The sequence below is a fragment of the Narcine bancroftii genome, chromosome 12 (genome assembly GCF_036971445.1).
Source record: "Narcine bancroftii isolate sNarBan1 chromosome 12, sNarBan1.hap1, whole genome shotgun sequence".
Lineage (NCBI taxonomy): Eukaryota > Metazoa > Chordata > Chondrichthyes > Torpediniformes > Narcinidae > Narcine > Narcine bancroftii.
In genome coordinates, this window is record NC_091480.1 from 74,022,832 (window position 1) to 74,050,782 (window position 27,951).

Below are 27,951 nucleotides of genomic sequence, written 5' to 3' on the forward strand. Positions count from 1 at the left end.
GTTTCCAAACATATTAGCTTTACTTTCTCATGGTGGTCAGTTTTCCGGATTTATGTTGAATCTGTATAAAAGAGACCTATTACCATTAAATGGTTCTATTTCAAGATATTTCAATTTCCCTTTTAAGATTGTGAAGGATCAATTAACTTATCTTGGTATTGCAATTACCAGGAGATACAAATATCTTTTTAAATAAATGTTTTTGATTTTATTGAATGAGGTTAAATTATTGTTATTGAGATGGTCACCTTTATCTATTTCCATGATTGGACATATCAATTCCATCAAAATGAATATTTTACCTAAATTTTTGTATCTCTTCCAATCAGTACCAATTTTCATTTCCAAATCCTTTATTGACTGACTTGCTTCGATTATATCTTCCTACATATGGCAAGGAAAACACCCTTGTTTAAATAAAGATCACCTTCAAAAAGCTAAAAGGAATGGTGGATTGGCATTTCCTAATTTTAGATTCTATTACTGGGCAATCAATATACCCAAGTTGCTTATTTTGTTACATTTTGAGAAATTTGAGGATCACCCTTCATGGGTAGAAATGGAACTGAAATTTACTAAAAGTACCTCAATGCGGGCAATTCTTGGGTCTTTTGTACCCTCTTCCTTACACAAATTGACTGATAATCTGATAATGAGGCATAGTTTTAGAATATGGGCACAATTTAGAAGGTTCTTTGGATTTCAGAGTTTTTCTCTTGCCATCCCTATTACATTTAATCATCTTTTTCAAGTTTATTTGTTAAATACTGCTTTTAAGGACTGGCATAGATTAGATATTCAATGTTTTAAAGACCTTTTCATTCAAAACAATTTTGCTTCCTTTGAACAACTGGTGGTAGAATTTAACTTGCCATATACTCTTTTTTTTAGATATTTATAAATTAGACATTTTGCTCAATCAAAGATCCCTGATTTTCTGCAATTCCTCAGGCAAACGATCTTGATTTACTTTTTGCTTGACAGCTTTCCAATAAAGGTTCAATATCTAATATTTATAATAACTTGCTGGAATTAAGAATAAACTCATTAGTTAAGATCAAGAATGAATGGGAGCAGGTTTTGAATTTATCATTTTCAGATGTTGTTTGGGACTCTATATGTAATTTGTAAATATGTAAATTGTGCACGACACTTTGTTCTGATTTAAAGTGGTCGAAAGAGTACATATGTCCAAAGTTAAACTATCTCATTTTTATTCAGATATAAATCCTCTGTGATAAATGCAAAATTGCTGAGGCTTCTTTAATCCATATGTTCTGGGCTTGCTCGAGTTCAGAAAAATTTTGGAAAGGTATTTTTCAAACATTATCAATGATTCTTATGGTCAAGTTAGAACCTTGTCCTTTAATTACTCTATTCAGATTATTTTAAGAAGATGAAGTCTTATTGACCCCCAACTCAAAGTTGAATTTTATCTTTTACTTCTGATAGCCAGACGTGCAATTCTGATTAAAAATGGAAAGACAATACTCCACCTTCTCACACACAAAGGCTAAATGATATTGTGTCTTATCTAAGTTTAGGGAAAAAAATCTTATTAGAGATTAAAAATGAACTTTCAAAAGACATGGGGCCCATTTATGGACTTTGACCATAATCTAGTGGTTCTCAACCTTTTTCTTTCCACTCACATTCTACCTGATGTAATCCCTATGCCCATTGGTGCTCCGTGATTAGTAAGGAATTGCTTCAGGTGGTATGTGGATGGAAAGAAAAAGCTTGAAAGCTACTGTTTTAATTGTACCTAATTGACTCATTATGTGCATGATTTCAGAACTCCAAATGAAATGGGCCAATGACAATTTTTCTCAAGCAAAATATTTCAGTCACAATTGTATCTAGAGCAGTGATTCTCAACCTTCCCTTTCCACTCACGTACCACCTGAAGCAATCCCTTACTAATCACAGAGCACCGGTGGCATAGGGATTACTTCAAGTGGTATGTGAGTGGGAAGAAAAAAGGTTGAGAACCACTGCCACAATCTAAAGAGTTAGGGTAAGTCAAAGTGCTTTGGTGCTGTGCTGTCGGTTCCAGGTTGATGTCACTTGATTTCCACGTATCATTTCCTATCCTTGCTAAGTGGTCAGGGTTTTGAGCTATGGGGCTTTTCTCTTCTTTTTTAAAGTTAGTCTATTTTTCTTTTTTTTCTAATTGGATAATATAACAGATAATGACTTTTCTCAATTGTGAATAATACAACTTCTGATTTTAAAAAATTACAAAATGAGAAGAAGGAAAAACAGTTGTATACCTTTTCCTTTAAAAAAAAATAGAAGAAATTTATAATTCATTCAAGAAGAATTTTTCATTTCTTTCCTCTATTTCTCTTTCTTTTGGGTTTTTTTTTCTTTTTGTTTGATGTTATATTTTAGTACATTATTACCGATGTGCGTTGGTCTTTTGAATTATGTTCACATTTGAAATCATTGCACATTGATAATTGGATTGTTCAATTGTTTATATATTAATTACCAATATAAATATTTTAAAAGAAAAATTCATTTTCTGCATTCACATTTGGGCTTCTTCCCTGTTGATCTTGGTGAAGTCAGGGTTGAACATGGTGACCATAGAAAAGTGCAACTGCAATCCATCAATGCTGACCGACTATTGTTGGACACTGACACAAGAGGCATCAGATGCTGAGTACAAACGAAAATCAGTGGCATGACATTTTAGGTCAGTTGAATTATTGCAATGTGTCAGCATCATTATCCGATTAAACATGATAAATTCAATAAAGGTCAATTTAATGTTTCTCCAACTTCCTACATAAAACAACAAATCTGAAATTATCTTTTTGTTCAGCTTGAAGTTGTCTATCATAATTTCCAATGTTCTTTCAGGAAGCAAAGATTTGTTGTCCAGTTTTAAAAAAACTGTTGCAGACAAAATCACGGAAAGAAATTCCAGTGTTTTTTATCTATTGGAAGAGCAGAGGCCACAAGGGTCTTTAGTGCTGCAGGTTTCAGTGGCAAACAAGTGGAGGGTCAATTATATAGAAGGCAAAAAAAAAAAAAATTTTCAACTGTGGAATTTTGTCTATTCATCGATAGACTGGAGAAAGACATCACACACGCAAGGACTTAATTTATAGACTTTTTAAAAATTAATGAAAGTGGTTGGCAGAAAAATAAGACCAAGCAAAGCAACAGGTGGATTTGAATAAACATGAGGCTTCTGCCAAAAGCTGGCAGATGCGACTCAATGCAGAAAAATGCAAGTGGCTCAGGAGGAAACAAAAATATATCCAGGAAGGGAGTTTACTTCAACGGAAAGAAAATTGCATGCATGGAAAATGTAATTACCTTGGTACACAGGGTTGTGGCAATACAATATTATCTCTAAATGAGAAATGCAGAGGCAAGAACTAATAATCAGGAAATATGAGCTTACACCCAGTGTGACAAACTGGAAATTCCAATCAATTAATTAAATCAGGCATTTGAAGTCTAGTCCTAATTATGAAGGGAAAGGCTTACTATAAAAGAAACTATCAGCATCAATAATGAACAGGGATAGATATTTGCTGCCCTAACATACTCTGGATTCTACACCTACAGGCTGTTCACAACCCAACAAATGGCCAGGTCTAACATAGAAAATAAACCACTACAACACAGTACAGGCTCTTTGGCCCTCGAGGTGACGACCAAATATTTCTTACCAAAAAAAACTAAACCCTCCCCACCTCATAACCTTCTATTTTTTTTTTCCATCCATGCGCCTGTCTGTGAGTCTCTTAAATACCCCTATTGCTCCAATCTCCACCACCACCCCTGGCAGTGCATTCCAGGCACCCACAACTCTCTGTGTAAAAAAAACTTACCTCCGATGTCTCCCCTAATCTACCCTCCCTTAACTTTGTACAGATGTCCTCTGGTGTTTGCTTTTCCTCCCCTTGGTTAAAAAGGTGCTGACTGTCCACCTTATCTATGCCTCTCAGAATTTTGTAGACTTTTATTAAGTCACCTCTTATCCTTCTTCGCTCCCAAGAGAAAAGCCATAATAACAACTGAAAAGTTTGTATCCCTCTTGAGTGCTGCCTGAATTTCTGAGTATTTGCCGCATTCTTTGCTTTTACTTCACATTGCCAAAATCGGCGGCATTCTCTTTTTGACTGCACTGAAACACCAGGTATGGTTGGCTCTGCAACAGCTCGTCTCCACAGCGAGATTGCAGAGCTACTAGTCAGTAACCTTTGGTGCCACGCCTGACCTGCTTGACACAGCCTGAGTTGATCCAACTGTGTCTGGAGTTTGGGTGCAGTCAGCATTTGAGAAAGTAGATTTACATTATCTGCAATTTAGTTCAGATCACACTGGGCCAGTTCTTAAGAGCTGTGAAGGCCATCAAACTGAAGGAGTCCCAAGCGTTTCCTCGAGAACCTGATCACCTCACCTGACCTCAATGGGGGGTTTAACCTACATGCTAAATATCAAACTTTACCCCTCCTTTGACTCAGGTTAACTGGTCACGGCCGGACACCCATGTGGGCTTTGCAAAGAGCTAGACAATCTACCCACCAGACTGTTATGTGGCAGAACAGATCCAGACAGTTGCCACTTTGCATTACCTGGAAGCTGAGGAGGTGGGGGCTGTCGCAGCGCATGCCCACGTGGGCTTTGCATAGGGCCAGTCGCCGCTGTTGACTGAACAAAGTGCCACTTCATTGAGAAAACGCACATGCGCAGGCTGGCAATGGGAGCAAGGCAGCGTCGCAGTCACCTGCGGGGGCAGAAGGAATTGGGCAGGGTGGGGACCGTGCTGGGAGTGAGAGGGTTATGGTGAAAAAACAGAGAATATAGGACACAAGTTTTTGCTGAAACGAACAGTATGAACACTCTTCATTTGTGTGGCGAGAGTTTTGCACTTCCTACAGCGGAGTGGACCTCCCATGAGCTGAATGAGTAGACACCAGGGGATAAAAGGAATTAAGGCTGTGTACCCTGACAATATGATCCATATTATAGTGCAATAAGCTTTACCTTCCTCAACCCCATCCCCCTACTTCCATAAAACATTCCTAGAAATGGAGAAATACAGCATGGAAACAGGCCCTTCAGTCCAGTGAGTCTATTGCTAACCATCTGGAACCCATTCTTACACAAATTAGGTAAAAACATTGTTTTTAAACCCCATCCCCACATTCTCAATAACTTTCCCCAAGATTCTATGGCTCAATAAACATGGGCCAATCAACCCACCCAATACACGCATCTTCAGCATATGGGAAGAAACCAGAGCAACCAAAGGAAGTCCAGCACACGGGAAACAATGCTGCGGGCATGGATCCACGTGAATGGGGGACGGAGAAACAGCAGGGTCCTACTACCCAGGCATTATGCTGATGGCCCCATGGAGGTAGAAATGACCTGTGGGGTATTTTTTAACAATGGCAAAAAAGTCCATGCAAAAGTTGACAATGCCCATGTTTGGGACCAATCTGTGAGGATCTTGGGCTCCAGGGGATCAGCGGACTGGTGCAGAGCAGAACACCTACTCATGAAGAGAAGACCCTACAGGGAAGGTGACCACAGCACCAGACCAGCAAGAGGCTTGGTTGCTGAAGGACTCATACCAGGCTGCTCATGCGAACCAGGTACTGGGATTGTGATTTGTGTGGGTACCAATGTCAGGCGGGGTTCCCGAAGGGCTTTGGATGTTAACAGCTTCCTGATCATTCAGAGCCAGGAGCTCAGCTTCACCGCTGGAAAATACAGGATGCCTTGTGGCTGCAGATAATGCAGGAGAACAGATGGTGAATCCACGGACGCTCAGCGTCTCTGGAGGGACTCTCTTTTGCTTCTTTTTCTCGTGTTGGTGGGGACACTGGGATCGTACCACCCCTTCGTTTGTCTTTACAGAAAACAAATTTTATGTACGTGACCATTAAGGATTGAGCTTGGATTTCTGGAGCCGTGAGGTAACTACATGACTGTTTCACAAGAGATTCTTCCAGCATCTCTGCTTTCTGGGGGTGAGTTTCATGATGATGAACTTTCAACAAGATCCCCAAGATATTGTTGCTAATGCCTGCTGATTTAAATCATCTGCAAACTAGTTCTGTCACACTAGACCAACTTGATACACCTGCATGGATTTTGACCAAAGTGACATTTTTTCCACCCTAAAAGCAATGAGAGAATTCAACTGATGTGACTCACAGTGTGAATGCCCCTGTCTTTCTGATGTCTGAGTCATTCAGAATGGAACCAGCGCATTCAGCCCAATGAGTCCACACCAACCATTGTACCCACTTACATGAATCCCTTTTTATTATTCCCACATTTCCAAACTCCCCTGAGATTCTACCACTCACCTGAACACTGAGACAGGGAAGCTCCTGGGATGTGGTCGGAAGCTGGAACAACTGAGGGGGGTGGGGGCACTCAGTAACAGGGAAAATGTGCAAACTCGACAGATTGTCCTGGAGTTCAGTAACGGCATGATAGAGGTAAATCTTTTTACCGTATATTTTGGCATATAAATCGAGTTGTGAAACCCTTAAAAACATTCTCAAAAAGGGGGGTGGTCGAGCTGGATATACAATTTTTTTAGATCTTAAATTCACCAAAAAAAACCAAGATTGACGCCGCTCCACGACACCTCCCCACCTGGGACCCTGAGGTCGCTGTCGCCACTCCTGACTGGTAGGCCGAGGTTCCTGCTTCAGCCTGGAGCACAATGTCGCCATTCCAGCTCTGTCGGCCGTCGCCGCTACTGCCTGGTAGGCTGAGGTTATTTTTTTTACTTACTTAATTTACAGCTTCGTTACTTGGATTAGGGGCATTTTTTTAAATGCTGGATTGTTCCTGGGAGGCCCAGACAGCCCGAAAAATGGGGGTCAGCTTATACACCGGATCTAACATAAAACCATTAAAATGAGGCTAAAAAAAAAGTGGGTTGACCTATCTGCTGGTCGATTTATATGCCAGTTTTAAATTTAGACATACAGCACTGTAAACAGGCCAATTCGGCTCGATGAGTCTGTGCCACCCAATTTACACCCCATTAACCTACACCTCGGTACGTTATTTTTTGAAAGGTGGGAGGAGCCCCTGGATAAAAACCAGGCAGACACAGGGAGAACATACAAACTCCTTTCAGACAGCGTGGGATTTGAACCCAGGTCCAGTCCCGATTGCTAGCGGTAACCACTACGCCAACCGTGCCATCCTTATCCTCTTAATGCTAATTTACTGCACAACTTAAATACGCTTTTTCAAGATGATTTATTGTTCTCTAACCCCTTCCTCTTTTTAATTGATTTTTGCAGGATTACCAGACTGTTATGCGCTCACTTTGATCAGCACAAAGGACTCTCACTGACATGGTAATTCTGCTTATAGCTGAAGATTTGGAGATTGCAGTGCCTAAACACACATGTAATGGCATATGGAGATTTGAGGTTGGGTGACCTGAATATGATCACTACTGCATACACCACCACTTTCTCCTTTTCCTCTCTTTTCGCTACCCGTTTGTTTCCCAACCCATCACAGTTCACACACTCTCCAGTTCTGCACAGGAGATGCCAGCTTCCACCAGAAATGGAGCTAAAACCTACAATAGGGCAACTTGAGAGTTCTGGTGTAATTCTTTGTAATGTCAACGTAGTAATATAGTGTTACTATAGGTCAGTCACTACTGTTCTGACGAAACAGGTGTCCATCCAAGTGATTTTCAGAACTGGAAGACTGTGAAGCCAATAACTTGGAATAAATGCACAGCATTATTTTGCTCCTTTGTCATGGTAGTCAAGAAACCTAAACACTGGAAAATGGCAGCACTGCTCCTGCTGCAGTCCCATGGGGAGCGAGGAGCAGAGATACAGTGCTCCTGCTGGGTCAAACCTCCCCCCAGTCAACTGCCGTCACCTCTGCACAGGCTTTGAACGTTAAAGGAGCTGACGGTAGTTTCATTCAAAATCCCGTGACTGCGGTGTCTGAGCCCAAGATGGCGGCGCCTCTGATTGGCAGCAGCCACAAAGGGTTGCAGATTCCACAGGAGCAGAGGACTGGCGCAGGGCACCAGAAAACAGGGAGACCATCCCTGTCTGAGAAGGAGAAGTAGAGGAGATGACCCATGGGACGGTGACCACAGCGGCGGACCAGTGAGGGGGCTCTGCAGCTGAAAGACCCATGCATGCGGGGAGTTACTGGCAACTCGAGGCGAAGAGCCCATGGAGGCTGAGGGCTGCTGGAGAATGCTGTCAGGGACTCGTGCTGGGCTGCAGACTGCTCGAGACTGGCTCAAAACTGGCTGGACGGGTACCGGGTATCGGAACTGGGATGTGAGGGGATGCTGAAGAGTTCCTGATCATGTTGGAGGTTCGGATCTGGAGCTCGGGTCGCCAATGGTTTGGACTGGACTGTGTGGCTGCGGGGGCGCTGGAGGGGAATCTACGGACACTCGGTGACTCTGGAGGGTACTTAAACTTGGCTTCTCTTTTTACGACTGTAAGAGGCACTTACAGGTGTGTAATATGACACTGTTTTATTAGAATGAATGGTTTTGCAGCATGTACATGAGGAGAGGCTGAGAAATAAGCAAGGATATAGATGAACTACTACCCACCACCTCAGCAGCAACACAACAATGTGTAATAAAATGGGGTGTGTGTGTGTGTTTGTGAGAGAGAGATTCTAGTGGCAAACAGCTCTGCAGATTGCAGTTATAAAACATGTGTGGGCCACAATGTTTTTAACATGTAGGGGTAACAAATCCAAGGTTTGGCTTCAGGCACCTACTCACATTTAGAAATTACTAATACCTGTGGCTCAGCAATAGTCAAATAATTTATATTTAAAGAACATGGACATAAAATTAGAATTAAAGCATCAGTAAATTTGTTAAAGAATTCACAATCCGCTTTCCCAAACTCAAACAAGATTTAGGGATGTTCTTGTATGAGAGAAAAAAAAATTGCAGAATATTTCTCAATTTCTTAATATATATATAACTGATCCAGCCAACGTTCTCCAAATTACTGTGAAATGTGTGGCTTTTAAAACACGCCATTGTCAAATATTAAAATACACCATGGTAGGACATTACTATTTGAAATTTTGCCCTATTAAAGTAGGATATATTTCATATTTAATTCAGCTTGAGGAAGTGTTGCTTTTAAGAAGCTAGATCTCATCTCGCTCCCGGGCCAAATGTACTGTGGCTCATTGAACAGGTTTATAAACACGTCTCCTGACAGAACTGGGGTAACACAGAGTTCAGCTACTCCCAGAACAACACCAACATGTGCTAGTACTGAGCCGGCAAGCGTCTCAGTGAGGCCAGGAGAAGTCCTTGATGCCCTGCATTGAAAAATAAACATAAAGGTTCTCCAGGAAAATGCAGCAAGCAGCACATGATCTCACTCAATCACTCACTCGCTCACACTTTCATTCACAAGCAAGTGATGTAGCTTGGGCTGTAACAGATGAAAGATAATGTGGAGCAGGGCTGAGGCTGTGGAGGGGATATCCGAGAAAACTGAAGAAGCCACTGCAACAGAATTCAGAATTAAAAGACTTATCCAAATTGTTAACCAGTTCACTGTTCATTTCCTGTTAACTCACGTGTCAGCGTATAAACTGCCACTGCACAACTGATCTTTTAAGTGTAATCTGGGTGCAAATTGTTCCAACAAATGATTGAGCGCATTTATCTGGAGTTACCAGTTACATTAAACACCATAAGTATAACATGGATTGGTGCTTCAGAGACAGATTCTGCAGGACAATCATGTACGAAGAGTGCTCAGATACAAGTCGGAACCGATAATTAAAATGTCTCCTTGCCTTCAACGCACATCAACACTACACAAACTAATTGGTCATAATGATAAACTGGCTGGTGGCTTGCTGCACATGAAGACATTTAATGACTTTTCATTAATGTCTGGACAAGTTAACTTAACAGGTGCCTCTTCCTACAAAATATTTGAATGTGCTGACATAACTAAAAATCCAGCGGGCCTGCTTGTTGAAGCAGCTTGCATATCTCAATCTTCAACACCTTTGAGCTTTCATATGAAAGTGACAGACAGTCACTTGGTTAATGTTTACAATTGTAAAGACTTTGTTCTCTCTAGTGATAGTTTTTTTTCTCAACAGCACAAAAGATTCATTTAAACAGAATATCAAGTCCATGTAGGCAAACCTTATAATGTACTTTTGCACCTCAATGGTGCAAAAGTATCCAGGCACCCATTGATACATTTCACTGACATGATTGTCGAGAGGATAAAATGTTTTTTTTTTAAATGCAAGTTTTGCTATTAGACTAAAAATCTGATAAAATATGAAGAAAACAATTCTGAGGAATTCTGTTATTAATAATCACTCTAAAAAAAAATCAGATCACTAAGAGCCTCTTGAAACTGCCACAAGCTCCAATGGTTAACTAGAGTACTTGCAGCCAGAGCAACATTTGTCCTCAGCGCCTTTAGCTTCGTGCTACAGTGCACAGAGCCTGCTCTTCATTAGGAAGGCATGAAAGTCCGCAAACACCGTGGTTGAAGTAAAAACACAAAGCTGGAGAAACTGAGCAGTTCAGACAGTGTCCTTTATAGAGTAAAGATAAAGATACAGAACCCACGTTTAAATGCTGTCTTCCCACCTAGTGATGCTTGAATGATAATTAAACACTAGCTTAACAATTGGGAGACACAATTTAATTGTAATTTAATCTATATGCCAATATGACACCAAGAATTTATTTTTAAATCTGCAGTTTCCCTTTGCATATTTTTATTGTAAATAAAGTTTATGATTGGAAAGAAAAAAAATACTTCACTCCATCCAAACACTCCAAAATTATGCAGTCTTTGCAGCTCAGCTATATTTTACAACACCCTTGATCATTGAAATTCTTTTAGTCTCTCTTAATGATTCCCCTTCCAAATGAAAGAAATTAATGTTATACTCTCAGCCCTTCTTTGTGACCACTCAGAGCTGGGAATTGCTGAAAATGGAGCCTGTCAGTTTGATTCAGAGGGGGAAAAACACGTTATAAGCTAAGCAATGCTGTAAATTCTACATAGTTCAATGAAGAAGCAGGTTCATTTTGATATAATCGGAAATATTTTGATTAAACAAAGCTCTTTGATTCAAGCAGAAAATTAAGGGCCTTTCGTGGAACTCATTGATACAGTGGATAAATTAAGCTGAGAGTGGCCTGTCGGCCAGGCACACCAAACTTCTAAAGTTCCACAGGATCCTAACATCCATTGAACAAACAGATATTTTGGGGGATTTAAAATAAATAAACACGGTAAACAAATTTGGTATATAAAGAATTTGAAGTGTTTTACTACAATATATTGAAATGACAATAACTGCGAGCCCTTGCCTCTCCTCCTCATGGTGGGGTGGGGGGGGGGGGGGGATAAAGTTGATTACTATCTATGTATGGCTACCGTTTGTTGCAGGAAGAACATGAAATAGACTTTACAAATTCTATGATTGGACCATCCCTCAGTCTCCAGCTCCCCTCCCTTAACCCTTTCCTACTTTTTCCTGGATAAAGGGTCCCCAACCGAAGCCCTAACTGACCATGTCCATCCACAGGTGTTGCTTGCTCGGCTCTCATTGCTGGCACAAGTTTTCGGCATCTGCAGTTCGTGCCTTTCTCTAGTTTAGTTTTCACAACGGATTCAAGCCGCGGGTGTCAATAGGCTGATTTGGATCTTGTTTTAAAGTGTAAGCTGTTAACTTTACAGGTGGGCGAAGCAAATCAGATTGGTGAAGGATTGTGTCCACGTCTCATCGTCTCAGGACTCCAATAATAGGAACTGAGAATAGGTTTAGGGGAAAGTACAGTACGACTTTTATGGGATGCTTAAAGAATGGGAGACCCCAGCATTGCACTTCATTCTCTAAAAACTGTTGGGTTTGCTCATTTCAGGAGCATTTACATTAACATGACTTTCTGAGATTCAGAAAAGTGGCACTTCCAACAGGGATACATTTCAGCAAGGTGTGGGGGGGAGGTGTTTCAGCGGGAGGATGTACACCGCGGACAGTTTGTTTTCCACATTTCAGCGGTTATGAATGAACTGGATGATGGGCAGTTTCTTTGAAGAGGAGAGAATTAAAATAAACTCCTACACGCTTAAGAAAATATGATCTCAGTTCAATGAATCATCTCCTGCTTACTCATTTCAGCTCGGTGCGACGGTGGGGGGGGGGGGGTGGGGGGGGGTGCTTTTTAGAAATAATTCCACAGCGACTGCCGCTGTCCCTCTCTTCATTTCAAATTTTCAGTCAGACTCGTTGCTCCCAACCCCCTGACTGAGTGGGAGGCGCGGTTTTTTATTTTGCTGCAGAAACATTTTGAATACACTGTTTGTTGCACATGGACTCTGCAAAAGAGAGGCTGCAAGGTTTGAAATGCGGTTTAAATATTAATTTCCGTAAAATGAAGATGAAATCACACAGTTGGGTTCATAACACATATGGCGAGTACAACTTGCTGAATCTATTACAGAATAGAAATAGGACTGAAGGAATTCCAAAATAGTAAGTTGTTACACTTTACTGCTCCAATCAAATAGAAAAAAAACTCCCTCTCTCACGTTCACACAGACAGAGACAAAACACACAGATAGATACAAACACTCAAACACACACACAAAACAGACACACGCAGAGGCAAACACAGATAGATACAAACACTCAAACACACACACAAAACAGACACACGCAGAGGCAAACACACAGATAGATACAAACACTCAAACACACACACAAAACAGACACACGCAGAGGCAAACACACAGATAGATACAAACACTCAAACACACACACAAAACAGACACACGCAGAGGCAAACACACAGATAGATACAAACACTCAAACACACACACAAAACAGACACACGCAGAGGCAAACACACAGATAGATACAAACACTCAAACACACACACAAAACAGACACACGCAGAGACAAACACACAGATAGATACAAACACTCAAACACACACACAAAACAGACACACGCAGAGACAAACACACAGATAGATACAAACACTCAAACACACACACAAAACAGACACACGCAGAGGCAAACACACAGATAGATACAAACACTCAAACACACACACAAAACAGACACACGCAGAGGCAAACACACAGATAGATACAAACACTCAAACACACACACAAAACAGACACACGCAGAGACAAACACACATAGACACAAATATATAGACACACAGAGACAGACAGACACACACACACACACAGTAGTGATAGACTTTGGAAACAATGAACACTGAACAGCATCAGAAAGTAAATATGCATAGAGATTGAGGAGGAAATGTAAGCCAGGAAAAGTGTCTCGGATATAGGGTGGAAAATGGAACAAAACTGCCTAGATAGGAGAATGAAATGTAGGTGATACAAACAAGGCGGGTGGGGTGGGGAAGAGGGAGACAAAGGCTGAGAGGGATCAACAGAGTCGGAGAGCCATGGGTGAGGAGAATACGCGCAGGAAGACAAACCTATTCTTAGAGGAAATAGACAAAAGCGAGCGAAAGGAAGCGGCAAGGCAACAGCCAACCCGAGCTTTTAAATTTCGCTCCCAGATCGCTTAACTTTCGCAGGCATATTTTCTGAGTGGGCAGGTGGTCACGTTGCCTTTTCTTTAATGGGTTAAGAATCGGCTGCAAATATAATCATGGGTATATTTATAAGAAATTAAACGTGTCATTTAATGTCTCCTAGAATACAGCCTGGCAGAAAGGCTCTGCACTTACTCCTCTGCTGGTGTTAGTCGTTCATCGTTTACACTTTCCCCTAATCGTTCTTGGGGTGACTGAATATAAAAATGCAAATGGTGGAACGGTCCAAACAAAAGAAAACTTTACACTGCTGTCAAACATTAACAGGTTTTACTGAAATAGAAACCGAAAACTATGTATGTTTATCGGTTTGGGAATAATTATTTCTATTTTATGCCCTCTGCCAAGAAAATAATGATGTTTTTCGTCGTGCAGGTTTTTTTTCACTCGCAACAGCGCATTACATGATTTACATCACATTTCAAAAGTACCAAAATACTTTGGAGCGTCTTCAATTCAAATTTGGTCATCTATTTACATTGGATTCTTTGGAAAAGTGCGGCAGGACGATGGAGGAGAGTGAGACTTTACAGATGGTGTCAAGAGCGATCATTCCACTACATCGCCTGGTCTGGCTGAGTTCGCTCCCCACACAACTCCAAATGAAATCAGACTCCTTTCTGAGAGGGTGAAGGACTCCCGACCCGGATTAGTCCGCCCAGCTATACTTCCGACCAGGGGACGATGGAAGCTCAGCTGAGGCGGGGGATCTCCCCTTTTGCTTTAAAGACCAGTAACTGAGAAAAGAAACAGTTAAGATTACAGATCGGAGACCTGTTAAAAACCTGACTTTCTCTCTCTCTCTCTCCACTGAAGCGGCCTGACCTGCTAACTTTTTCCAGCATTTTCTGTTTTGATTTCCGATTTCCATCATCTAGTTTCTTTCCAGCCGACAATGTCATTTGGCAAGGAGAGATAGGAACAGTGATCCAAGTAGTTCCAGTATGGTGGAGAAAATATTGGCGTACTCCCGCTGTTGTTCTCACCGCGAGGCAGTAAAAAACCCCATTGTCAGAAACTGATTGCTGTAATTAAGTCATAATCGATCCTATTAGACAACGCAAATCGCCGAGATTGAACGAGATGTGGTGTCAATGAGCTATTGGTTAGAATTACCTGCATGTGTTTTTTTCTTCAAGAAACGGCTGTTCCTAAATCTGGCCCATCTCTCCCACCTTCCCCTTCCACCTGAGAACCTGCTACCAATTCAATAACATGAGCTCTCAAATCCTTGTGTCGACCACAGAGCGCGCTCCGACTGCTAAAGAGATCGGTTACACTCTGCAAACAAGTTCATTCAGACGTCAGCTCAGGTGGAGGAACCCAGTGGATATTACAATTGCTTAGTAATTGCTTTCTTTGCAGCCCAGACTGCCATTTGTACTGTCCCATTGGCATGGGATGGTCGGACACCAACCTGAAACGTTAACTGCTGGTCCCTCCACGCTGAGTATTTCCAGTGTCTTGCTCGTATTTCAGGATTTTTAGCAAACTGCATTTTGCACTCACCCGATTCGTTCAGAAAGTTTTGCAACTCATGTCCTTTTTTCCTTGATCACAAGAAATGTGCAGCCTCTGTAACAGGATATCCCGTTCCCCTTCTTTTACACACACACACACACACACACACACACACACACAACTGACAAGCAAGCAGACCCCCTGAGAAACCAGAAAGAACCGCCTGCACCTGCACCCCACTGCAGAAACGGTTTGTGAAATAACGTTTCTGATTCGAGAAAAGTGGCGGGGATGGAGGTTATATGGGCTGTGCACGCAACTTCTGAAATCACTCGACTTTTCAACTGGGGGTCTCTGGAGATAACTTCCTGGCAACCGTTAACCCCTGAAAGTCTCTGCCGCGTTGACATTGGCACTGCACACAGAACGGAGAAGGTGCGAGTTTCAAGCCAGATTTACAGATCTTTCAAATGGACCGTTTTCCAATGGCCATTAAAAGTCCCTGTCTCCCCTGTGGCGAGGATGGAAACTTTTCTTGGTGCGACTTTGACGAGGGCGGTTATCCCTGGTCAACATTTATCCCAATTCCTCCCCCGCTATCCTTAGTTCCTTTATGGCGCTCCTTCTCTTGTACCTGTGCCAAGCCGAAGAACATCTCACCGATACATGCTCTTGATTCGTTCATGAGCTCACCTAAATGAACTTTGTTTCAGCTACTCGGATGGCATTCCCTGTTCCCGAAACTTGCAGTGCTACCAATGGGCAGGTCAAAAAAATTCATGGTATAGGGTGGAGATTGGACGACCGCTCTCTCTGGACATCGCCTGCGAATAATGTCCTCTAAACTCATAGAAACGGCGGCGTAAATGTTCTTGTGGAGGGAGGGAAGGGAGATTCTTTTTTCGAAGGAATGGAGTGCATTTAACGCTCGCCAAAAATACAACCCGGAAACTAGCAAAGTAATGGCTCTATGTTCTGACGGGTGACTCAATTTAAGTACCTTTTTAAAAAAATACAGAAGAATTTACAGAGGGCAAAATATAAACGATGATAATGTAAAAGCGGAAAGAGATTTTCAAGTTTGGAAACCGCACGCGTACGATGTAATTCTGAAACCCGGCGATTTGGTTTAGAACCTGTCTCCGTTTAACCTCAGCGATTCTCAAAAGTAAGTGCTTTCAATAAGTGCTTGCAGGCAGGGATCAGCTAGCGTGTCCGTCTGAACTCCCTTCTGCAAACGTTATCCCAATCACCCCCCACCCCTCCCTGGGAAAAGAAAACACGGGTTAACAAGTCTCATTTACCATGTCATTCGCGACAGGTTTTAACCAAAAGTTCTGGGGTCATTTAAGCATTCAATATATTACATTCCTGAAACCTTGCAGCCGACGCTCAAACGGGACAGGGTGAATGGGGAGGGGTGAATGGAGTGCCAGATTACTCACCTGCCCTGTTTGGTGATTATCATCTCAGTTTGATGCTTGTGAAATTTAGACCAGAGCTGGTAGTTGCAAAGTATAATCTGTACTTTGCCTGATACCTGCAACCCAGGCACGGTGCAGAGTGAAGTCCTCTGGAAGGAGTGTGGATAAGGCGCCGAGAAGGAATCAGTACCTGCCCCGTAGACCTCAGTTGCCGGCGTCGGGTAAGCGGGCGCTCCGGGGATCTGCGATCTGTTGCCAGAATAGGGACAGTTCGGTAAAGCCGGTGTCAAATACCTGCTGGAGTTACTACCCACGGCCATTCCGCTGGCCGGGATGTGCTGGCTGGGGTATGGGAGAGGGACAGAGTCCGGGGTGCCCTGGCACTGGTCGCCCATTAAGTAGAACCTGTCCTGCACTCCATACCTCAGGTCCTGATAGTCTTGCATGGGTTTATTCCTCTCAGCTTCTTTGTTAAAGTTCTCGCTGGACTCTGGCTGGTTCAACATAGTGAGGGGAAAGTTGGAGCCGGAGTCTGCGGTCGATCCTCCCATGGACTGCCCAGAGAGAGAGAGAGAAGGAAAAATGCAAATGTTTTTTTTTAAAGCAAATGAAAGTGGTCAAACTAGGCTGGAGCTAATGCAACGTTAGGATAACGTCCATCACGATACCTAAATTCTTGTCTCAACCTCCCAGGTACCAGCTACTATTAAATAATGCACTCTGCTACCGCAGGGGCTGTCTGTCTGATTGGTTCTGCGCTCTTTGCAGCGTGCGCTTCATTGGTTTCGGCAGCCACGTCATCTCTACAGACCAAAGCTGATTTGCCCAACCTCGCCCAGGAACTCTCGGATACACGAAGTAACGATTTGGGGGGGGGGGGGGGGGGGGGGAAATATGCGGATGATTTTAAGTGTATTTTTTTCAGATAAAACATGAATTCGAAAGTCCATCTCTCGCTGCCGAGCAAAGGTCCATCACACTTGCTTCTCCATCCTCCCATGCCGTAGGCAGAAGGTTTAAGAGTGTGAAAACACGCACCAACAGGCTGAAAGGCAGTTTCTCCCCCGCAGCCATCAGGCTCCTGAATGAACCCCATGGCGGTACTCTCTCCCGCTGCCCTTGGTGCTAATTGATCGTCATTGCAATCTTGCATTCTGTCAACTGTGCTCAATACACGGGTTGTATATGATGTAGGAGATAATGCTCGCAGAACAACCTTGCTCACTGTACTAGCCAAATGGACTGTATTTCTCCGGCACTTTTGGGTATTTACTATACAGCGTCTGGAGACCTTGTTTCACTCCATCGACTGTTGCGCTGCGAAATCTCTGCGAGGGTTTACCAGGTCGGTGCGGGACCTGCCGACTCTCTCCAGCACTTTTTGTGTATTTACATAGTGTCTGCAGACTTTCGCTGTACCAGCTATTTTGTGATAAATAAACTTAAACATCTTCAGAACCACATATAAGGCGGGAGAGAGAGAGATTTTTGGTTAAGCAGTTAAACAAGTTCGAGAAGGGAACTAATTAGCAAGGCCAGAGCGCCGGACAAAATTGGGTGCGTTCCAAAGATTCAGCACAGGAAATTAGGGCCGAATGACCAACTACTGTTTAAAAATTAATCTTATTTTTAAAAAATCTTTAACCATCTGAACGCAATCTCAGCCCAGAATTTTCATGATTCATTTTATGTTAATAGGGTTTATTTCGCTCTTTCCCTGGTCGTTACAGCATTACGTGTGACTTGGAAGTTGAAATGCCTAAAACCAATTTACCGACGATTATTTTAATAAGACTAAGAAATTTCGACTGATGTGATTATCAATTCTGGATTTTAATCTACGCGAGTGAATTTGGCAGATCCCAACAACTCACTGCTGGGAGGATAACGTTAATAGGGGAAAAATTAAATCTGCGACCGAGTTTACAATAAGTGAACATGAATTCATAAGCAAGGAGACATCGTTTCCAGGAGAAAGAACCGTGGACTAAATCGGTGGAGGGTCGTGGGAATAAGGCGACAACAAAAAGTGCCTGCAAATGCTAATCTGAAAGATTCGCCAGGTTACGCAGTGTCCACGGGGGAAACACACACACACACACAATGCTGATGTTCCAAGGCAAACAAAAAAGGTGATTCGTGACCGAAAAAGTGGTTGGGTTATCAGTTTTGAGATGATCTCCTTCAGTTTTGGGCAAATGAACCGCCATTCCCGTTCAAAGGTGTATATTTTTTTGGGGGGGGGGGTACTGATTTGAAATCAGTATCAGTAGGTAATGAGATTATCGTGAGGGGGAAGGAAATGAGCAATAATGTTATAATAATGCATCAGCCCCAAACAAAACATGCCTTAAGCATCAGGGGAAATGAAGTGTTCGAAATGAAGACATCGACAAAACTGCGAGGAAAGTCACGGACGTTTTCGTTATATTTTGTATGAACGCAGGGAGTGGGGAGGGGGAGGGTTCCCCTCCGCCAACTGAAGGTAAATTTGTAACGACATTCCCGCTATTAGGAGCTCTTACAAATCTCCGAGCCTTTATTATGCAGGCCACCGGGAGTGGTGGGCGGTTTGTGAGATTGTGTAGTGGAACCCAGACAGATGTCCTCCTGCACGCGTTAAACCATTAGCTCCTTGATTTAAGTGTGAACGCTGAATCAACCTGAAACTTGTCCCATTGTCTCAGTCCTCTGCAGCCTGCAACTCCACAAAGGAAGCAACTGAAGAGACGTTAACTTATCCCAGAGACCATCTGAGAAGTCAGAGCAGCTAAAATATTGACAACATTTACATTTAAGACAGTATTTCCAAATGTGGCATTGCGATTCTTAGTCGTACTCTGAGCAGGGTAAATGATAACGCATTTGCGAAGCGATTCGTGATTCTTGACTTATTTTTTGAGACGGCTAATAATTAAACATATTGCAGATTGGACTAGATTAAATAAACATGGGATTTGGTGGTTTACATATGAACTGAGAGGGGAAGGTACATCATTAAATGTGACGAGAAACAACATTATGTCCATTTAATCCGCACACTGTTGCAATGATAGGTAAACCAACACTTGACAGCCCTTTTCTAGCATATAGGAGGTCAGGTTTGATGATCTGAATATCTGTGGGGTACTCGGCGAGACAATTTTAACGAGATACTTGTACATACTGGCAATATCCAAGGTTCCACTCAAATAATTCCAATAAATCAAATCAGCAACTTTATTGTTCATTTACGGCGTAACTCTCATTTCCTTTTTTTTAAACCAAAAGATTGATTTTATTCACAACAAATTATTTACAAAAAGAAACCCGTTCAAACTCTCTTGTTAGCTTCATATTCCCATCAGTCGGCGGTTGCATTCATTCCTATTTACACTCTGGCATGTTGTCGCTCTCACTCCCCCCCCCCCCCCCCCCCCGTCGGAGGGGCTCTCTTTTCCTTTCCCTTATGCCCAGACCCGACATTCATTCACCGATTGAGTGGTTTCGTTCAGAAGACTGTGGAAATGTGGCCTGCACTCTCCCACACGAGGTAAGCCATCGTGCTTTCACTCGCTCCCCACCGTTGTCCCATGGAGTTAACCCCAACCCGCGAGCCCCTCGGTTTCATGCCGCTGCTTCGATTTAGTTAATCGAAACGAAAAGTCGTATTTTAGTTCATCCATTTAGTTTCCGAAGCAATATCAGTATTTTGGGGCGTTTTTAAAAAATCTGAGCAGAGAATGGACAATTAGAATAAGGCAACCTAGGATTCTCGTTATGAACAAAACCAAGGGGATGGGGAGAAAGTCCCACGTCGTCTTGATGTTATCAATTCCAGCTCCTGGTGCTGTGGTAATGGGTCAATAAGAAGGTAGAAATAGAAATAGTCAGAGCTTCATTGGACCAGTCTTGACCACTTCGTCTTAATGGATCCATATTGGCGATGTTCCCAACTTTAAAATTTGCTCAATGAACATTATCCCCTAAATTTTACCCTTCTTTCGCCAGAGGGGTGGATAAAGTTGATGTTACTCGGTACAGATGTTGAAAGCGGTTAAACTGGAGTGCCAGCGGTAATGTCACCCGTGGCCATTAATTCCTGCAGTAATCACCTGAGAGATATGGGTATAAATCCCAGGTGACTCGACAATTACACGCTTCCTGCTGGAGGTCCGGGGATTCGAAGTTGGAGTTGGATGGAAAAGATACCAAGTTCTGTCAAAGAGTCTCCCCGAATTTCCAGAGAATGTTTATTCCCCCCAAATACAAATTGTGTTTTAATTCTGTGAGACCTTGCCAGACCCAGGTATGAGACCCGTGATCGCAATATCGTCGAAATGCTGGAAGCATGAAAAGAAAAAAAAAATAAACCAAAAATCGAAATACTCAGCAGGCTGGGTATTTAATAGGCTGTTTTCTTATTACGTGTAAACAGCAATCTGGACAATATCTCTGAACAGAGAAAAACGGAGATCACGTTTGAAACCAATTGTTTCAAAAATATGGGCAAGTTTCCCTAATTCCAGACACTGTTGGGGACTTCATTCAACTGCACCAAATTGCTTCACTTAAAGAAATATTTGTATCTATATAACATAATATCTTCTTGAGTATAGTTTTTTTCTTTTTAAAATATCTTTATTGAGTTAAAAAAAACACACACACACACAAGTATTGATCCAATAGATGGGCTGAAATAGAAGAAAAGACGGATAATCTCAAATGATGCCTTAATCATTCTCTGTACCCTTCTCAATCAAACCCATTATATCAAAATATCTCAAAAGAAGAAAAAAAGAAAACAAAAAGAAGTGGGGGGGGGGGAACATTAATCGAACCCCTCCCTCTAAACAAGATTAACTTGCAGATCTAATTATACATAGGAAACGAAAGAGGGCATTCGGGAACCAGACAACACTGCTCAGGAGCATCCAAACACATATACTCTTTAAATTATGGTGATACTCCATGAATTGGTCCCACGTCTTGTTAAAAAAAAAGCCTTGAATACAGTTTTTTTTTCCATTACCGGTAAGTGTGATAATTCTGCCTTGCCAGCAGGAAAAAGAGTCTTTATGTATGTACTCTGACATTAAATCTGAACTTTGAATAACATTTTGCAACCATCCCAACGATGCATCTCATCTGAATTACTGTAGTGATTGGTATCTTTTCACAAATCAAGTCACAAAATTGTGCATTTGTGTCGAGGAATCTGTAACGATCAACAAAACAATACTGATTTGAGACAAATATTGTATAAGCACTGAGATGGGAATTTATTCTACTTTAGAATCCTTCCATTGAATATTTTATGTTTGTAGAGACAGCAGGCAGGCCTTAGTGGAATGCTCCAACAGGAGAGACAGCACCTGAGAAGATCCTTACATACTTTATTAGTTTTGCCAGTCAAGTTGCAAAAGTGGGAATTGACTTTGAGGGAAAAAAGCAGGGGACAGTTAGCAAGAAAAAAACACACATTCTGCTGGAGAAACTCACTGGGTCAAGCAGTTTCGGGGCAGAACATTTCATTGAAGGTAGAATTGGGGTTTTTTTTGCTCCAGATTCAAGCATCTGCAATCTCTCACGTGCGTTCACAGATGATGGATTACTGAAATAGAAATTAACATCACATGCAGCTCAATATTGCATAAGCAGACATTATCTAGAGTGGTTTCCTCCCCTACCTTTCTTTCCGTCTCTCCCACCTCCTTCTGTTCAGTTACACTATCACCTCTTGCTTCTTCCCCAGCCCTTCCCTTTATCCCCTCTTTTTATGCTTAATGACTTCCCTTCCCATTTTAGTCTTGGTGAAAGGTGCAACTGAAAATGTTGACTGACCATTTCTACCCATGGACGCTGTCTGATCTGCTGAGTCCCGCCAGCTTCTCCTTGTTCACTCAAAATTTCAGCACTGGCAGTGTTTGAATTTCTCTTTTCATTCTGTGGGAATTAATTGGGATTTTTAACTTCAACTAGTTGAAAGGAAGATTAATTCAATAAAAACAAACGAATGAAAGTTCAAAATACTCAGCAGGTTAGATGGCGTTTATGGAAATGGAAACCAACTCAAATTTTTATTTGAATAATCTTTCACTTTCCATAGATCCTTCCTGGCATGCAGAGTAATTTCATGATTTTCAAGTTTTTATTTCTGATTGTCACCATTTTATTTGCTTTCAGGAAGATTAATGGAAACATTTTTTAAATTGTGTGTAATGAACACCTTCGTTATTTTCAGGATTTTAAAGATATGCTAATTCAAAAAGTCTGGAGTCTGGAAAAACAATCACCTGAAGAAACACACAAAGATCAGTGTGTACAGAGCCGTTGTCATACCCACGCTCCTGTTCGGCTCCGAATCATGGGTCCTCGACCGGCATCACCTACGGCTCCTAGAACGCTTCCATCAGCGCTGTCTCCGCTCCATCCTCAACATTCATTGGAATGACTTCATCACCAACATCGAAGTACTCGAGCTGGCAGAGTCCGCAAGCATCGAATCCACACTGCTGAAGACCCAACTGCGCTGGGTGGGTCACGTCTCCAGAATGGAGGACCATCGCCTTCCCAAGATCGTGTTATACGGTGAGTTCTCCACTGGCCACCTAGACAGAGGTGCACCAAAGAAGAGGGACAAGGACTGCTTAAAGAATTCTCTTGGTGCCTGCCCCATTGACCACCGCCAGTGGGCTGATCTCGCCTCCATCCGTGCATCTTGGCGCCTCACAGTTCGGCGGGCTGCAACCTCCTTTGAAGACCACAGAGCCCACCTCACTGACAAAAGACAAAGGAGGAAAATCCCAACACCCAACCCCAACCCACCAATTTTCCCCTGCAACCGCTGCAACCGTGCCTGCCTGTCCCGCATCGGACTTGTCAGTCACCAACGAGCCTGCAGCAGACATGGACATAGCCCTCCATAAATCTTCCTCCTTGAAGCCAAGCCAAAGAATTCAAAAAGTATATAGTGAACCCAAAGCATTTGAAAAGAGAAAAAAAAACAGGTTAAGATATTGTATGGACCTAATCATGCTCAATGGTTATGTGATGTCATAGCTAAGCAGGCAGTGTTGCACAGATGGAGGGATGTTACCCCGCCTAATCAATGGCTACTTGATGTCATCATGTTCAAATTTAGAGAAGATTAGATGCTCAATTTCCGATTTGAATGTAAATTTTCAAACGCTGTGGTGACCTTTTTTGAATTACTTTTTATAAATCTTTGATTTCTTATGAAGGTAGAAATGAGGTCATTTATCACTCTGATATGAATTCGGTCTTTTTTTTGCTAAACAGCTTCTCTCTTGGAAGTGGGTTTAGATTTTTTTAAAATAAAATAATAAAATATTCATACAATTTGATACAGTTTGATTAAAATGTGGTGAACCTTGGATTAAATAATATGAAGTGTAATGTATCTTTGACTTTAACATATAACATGTGTGTTCTCTGTATTTTTGGATGTGAAACTTCAATGTTAATAAAAATATTGAAAAAGAAAAAAAATAAAACATCCAAATCTGTAAATATTGTGGCTGAAATAAAAACGCAATACACAATGCTGGAGAAGATGCGCGCGCGCGTACGTGTGTGTGTGTGTGTGTGTGTGCGCGTGCGTGCGTGTGCGTGTGTGTGTGTGTGCGTGTAATTCTAAAGCTAAAGGAATACTACGTTTTTTAAAAAAACTATTGATATTATAAATGAATCCTGTTGAATCTGCAGCAAGTCTATGAGCAGTTCACACTCAGTGTCCCAAACTCATGAGAAGTTTAGAAACAGATTGCTATTTGTTGATTAATCTCATTATTGCATGATGTGTGATGCAAATGCCTGATAATAATTCTATCCCCTTAGATCATCATTTCTGAGGAAATTATGTTCCTGTCAATCTAATACCATTTACCAACACATGCTATCTCTCTTTTATTAGATAGAGCACACACACTCACACACACACACTCACACACACACAGTCTCACACACACACTCACACACACACAGTCTCACACACACACTCACACACACTCACACTCACACACACAGTCTCACACACACTCACACACACAGTCTCACTCACACTCACACACACACTCACACACACACTCACACACACACTCACACACACACAGTCTCACACACACACTCACACACACACTCACACACACACACTCACACACACACAGTCTCACATACACACACACTCACACACACACACTCACACACACAGTCTCACACACACACACTCACACACACACTCACACACAGTCTCACACACACTCACACACACACAGTCTCACACACAGTCTCACACACACTCACACACACACTCACACACACACACACTCACACACACACACTCACACACACACAGTCTCACACACACTCACACACACACACTCACACACACACAGTCTCACACACACACACACTCACACACACACTCACACACACACAGTCTCACACACACACACACTCACACACACACACTCACACACACACTCACACACACACACTCACACACACAGTCTCACACACACACACACTCACACACACAGTCTCACACACACACTCACACACACACAGTCTCACACGCACACACACTCACACACACACACACTCACACACACACACTCACACACACAGTCTCACACACACACACACTCACACACACAGTCTCACACACACACACACTCACACACACACACTCACACACACACTCACACACACACAGTCTCACACACACACACACTCACACACACACAGTCTCACACACACACACACTCACACACACACTCACACACACACACACACACTCACACACACTCACACACACACACTCACACACACACACTCACACACACACACTCACACACACACAGTCTCACACACACACACACACACACTCACACACACACAGTCTCACACACACACTCACACACACAGTCTCACACACACACTCACACACACACACACTCACACACACACACACACAGTCTCACACACACAGTCTCACACACACACACACTCACACACACACACTCACACACACACTCACACACACACACACACAGTCTCACACACACACACACTCTCACACACACAGTCTCACACACACACACACTCACACACACTCACACACACACACTCACACACACACACACACACACTCACACACACACTCTCACACACACACACACACACACACACACATACACACACACACACACACACACACACACACACACACACACACACACACACACATATACAGAGAAAGAGAGAGCGTGGTAGGGATTTGGAAATATATTCCACAATGGAATTGATGAGCGGTAAACTGAGATAATATTTGTGGACGAGGTGTAATAAATGATAAACGGAAAGGCAGGTGAATGGCGTTCATCAACACATTTAGCATTGATCTTACTAAATAGAGCAAGAGGTCCCGATGGACTAAATGCACTTTAATGTTCCTAAACAACTATTCTTTTAGTGCATTTAAGGTAGCTATATATATTTTTGAAAGACTCCGTTTTTGAGTTCTTTAGTACAGATTGAATTTTTCATGTCCGGACCTTTGTTGCATCAGTCAACAAACCATCGTCCCTCTCAAAGCACATTACTTCCCAGTGAAGGGTCGTGACCAAAATACAAATCTTTCCCTTTCAGTTGCTGATCCATTTGCTGTGACTTTTTTTCAATTAACTGCCTGCTGCAAAAGTACTACATCCTATCACAAATAGAGCAGAGGGTGCTGGAAAGTCTCAGTAAGTCAGGCAGTACATGTGGAGGTATCATAATGAGCAAAATGAGCACGGTTAGAACTGGCGAGTGTTCTTAGCACATTCTGTTTTATTCCAGACTTCCGTTTTTTTTTTCTAATTTTCAATTGTGCCTCATTAGAGTCGATTTAAAATATGTAATCTTGTTATTTATTGGAAACAGTAGGTTCCCAAAACATTTGAGGTGTTTATGAAGCTGCAAAAAACGGTGACGCGCGCTTTTCCCTCTATGATCGACTGCTATTTCTCACACACAACCAATTAATCTGTTCTGCTCCAGTTTAGTTTGATGCTGTTATCCACAGACTGGCAGTCAACTCGAAATGGTTTTGAAAATGAAAAGTGATGCAGTAACTGATACAGACTGGGTGGGAAGATCGTCCACTTCTTTTCACTTACATGAATATCACTCCCAGCAAATTGTTCCCCGTTGTAATTATATCATACTTTCTGATTTGGAGCCTGCTGTACAACGATCTCCCTCTCTCTCCTTGTCCCTCCATCGTCCCCATTCCCTCTTGACTCTGCAATTCAGGCGGCTAAATAGATCACTCCATCTCCTACCTTGAAAACTTCACATGAAATTTTTGAAAGGAAGCTCTTTGTCTATCATAAAACCATTCACCAAGAGTCTTCAAAAAGATTAGTGACAAGATTTTAGAAGTACATTCCTGAAGTGAGAGAAAAAAAATAAAAAGAAGGGAAGATAAAAATGAGAGAAGGAGACGAGGTCCAACCATCCTGCGTGGTACAGAAATTTCAAGCAGAGCTTGAAGATGCAAAGGATTGGTTGTATGTAAAATACTGAAACAGAAAGTCAAGGGTTCTGTTTGATTTCAGTCTTAATTTTGACTTTGAAGCGGTTTGACATTCAAACACTTGATGGCAGATAATTCTGTTCAACTGTGACATTTGCATTTATACTTATCAAATGCCGAATCCTTACCCCTCACCTCACTCCACACCCCCATTGAGCCCACAGGCTGTCATATTTACAGGTATCAAAGGCAAATATTGTATTTGCATATTTTTAACCACTTGATGCCTAGAATCTTCGTCCCAACAACACCTTTCGGCTCTTTGTTCTCACTTCAGCATTATAGAATTTTGAATTACTGCGTTGAAAATAAAACCCTGACACAAATTAAATTGTTGTTTGAACCATCCTATGAATCATGCTTCCTTTTTGTTAGAGGTTCCTTACCCTAATGGCAATCTTAACCTTGCTGAATTCAATAATATCTGGTTTCTTGATATTGCAGCGGGCTGTCGAACGCGCCATGCCCGAAGCGGTGACCCGACACCGGGAGTCTGCGGCCTACACTGCCAGCCAAAATGGGCTACAGTCTTCAAGGTCGGCGCCCGACCTAGCAGCACCCGGCTGCAGCATCCCACTCTGACGGGCTGGCCAGCGGCAGCTGATTGGGTGGAGCTAGGGAAGCAGCCACACCTGGGGATGAGAGGGGCTCACTGATTGGCCGCTCCCCGGGTAGCGCAAAACGACCAATCCCGGGAAGCGGATCGTAATGCCACCAGTCGGGGGGCACGATGACGTCAGAGATGGGCTTTTGAGCCCTTTATAAGCAGCGCTGCCCGCACAATAAACCAGTGTTGAATTCACTCCTGTAGTGTGTGTCTCTTCTTTGAGCGTAACCTC

At 42.4% G+C, this 27,951-nt stretch overlaps 1 protein-coding gene across 2 annotated transcripts in view; it reads right to left on the minus strand.

The window, feature by feature from the left end:
- The window catches only part of tbx21 (T-box transcription factor 21), a 50,203-nt gene extending 33,004 nt beyond the window's left edge, over positions 1-17,199 (minus strand). The window contains exon 1 of one of the 2 annotated variants that reach the window (XM_069906003.1): positions 16,552-17,199. In XM_069906003.1, the coding sequence (XP_069762104.1) occupies positions 16,552-17,081 (530 nt within the window). In that variant the 5' untranslated portion in view covers positions 17,082-17,199. Of the gene's footprint in view, positions 1-15,062; positions 15,133-16,551 lie in introns of those variants that run through there. The other variant, XM_069906004.1, reaches the window with a different exon arrangement.
- Positions 17,200-27,951: the final 10,752 nt, after the last annotated feature.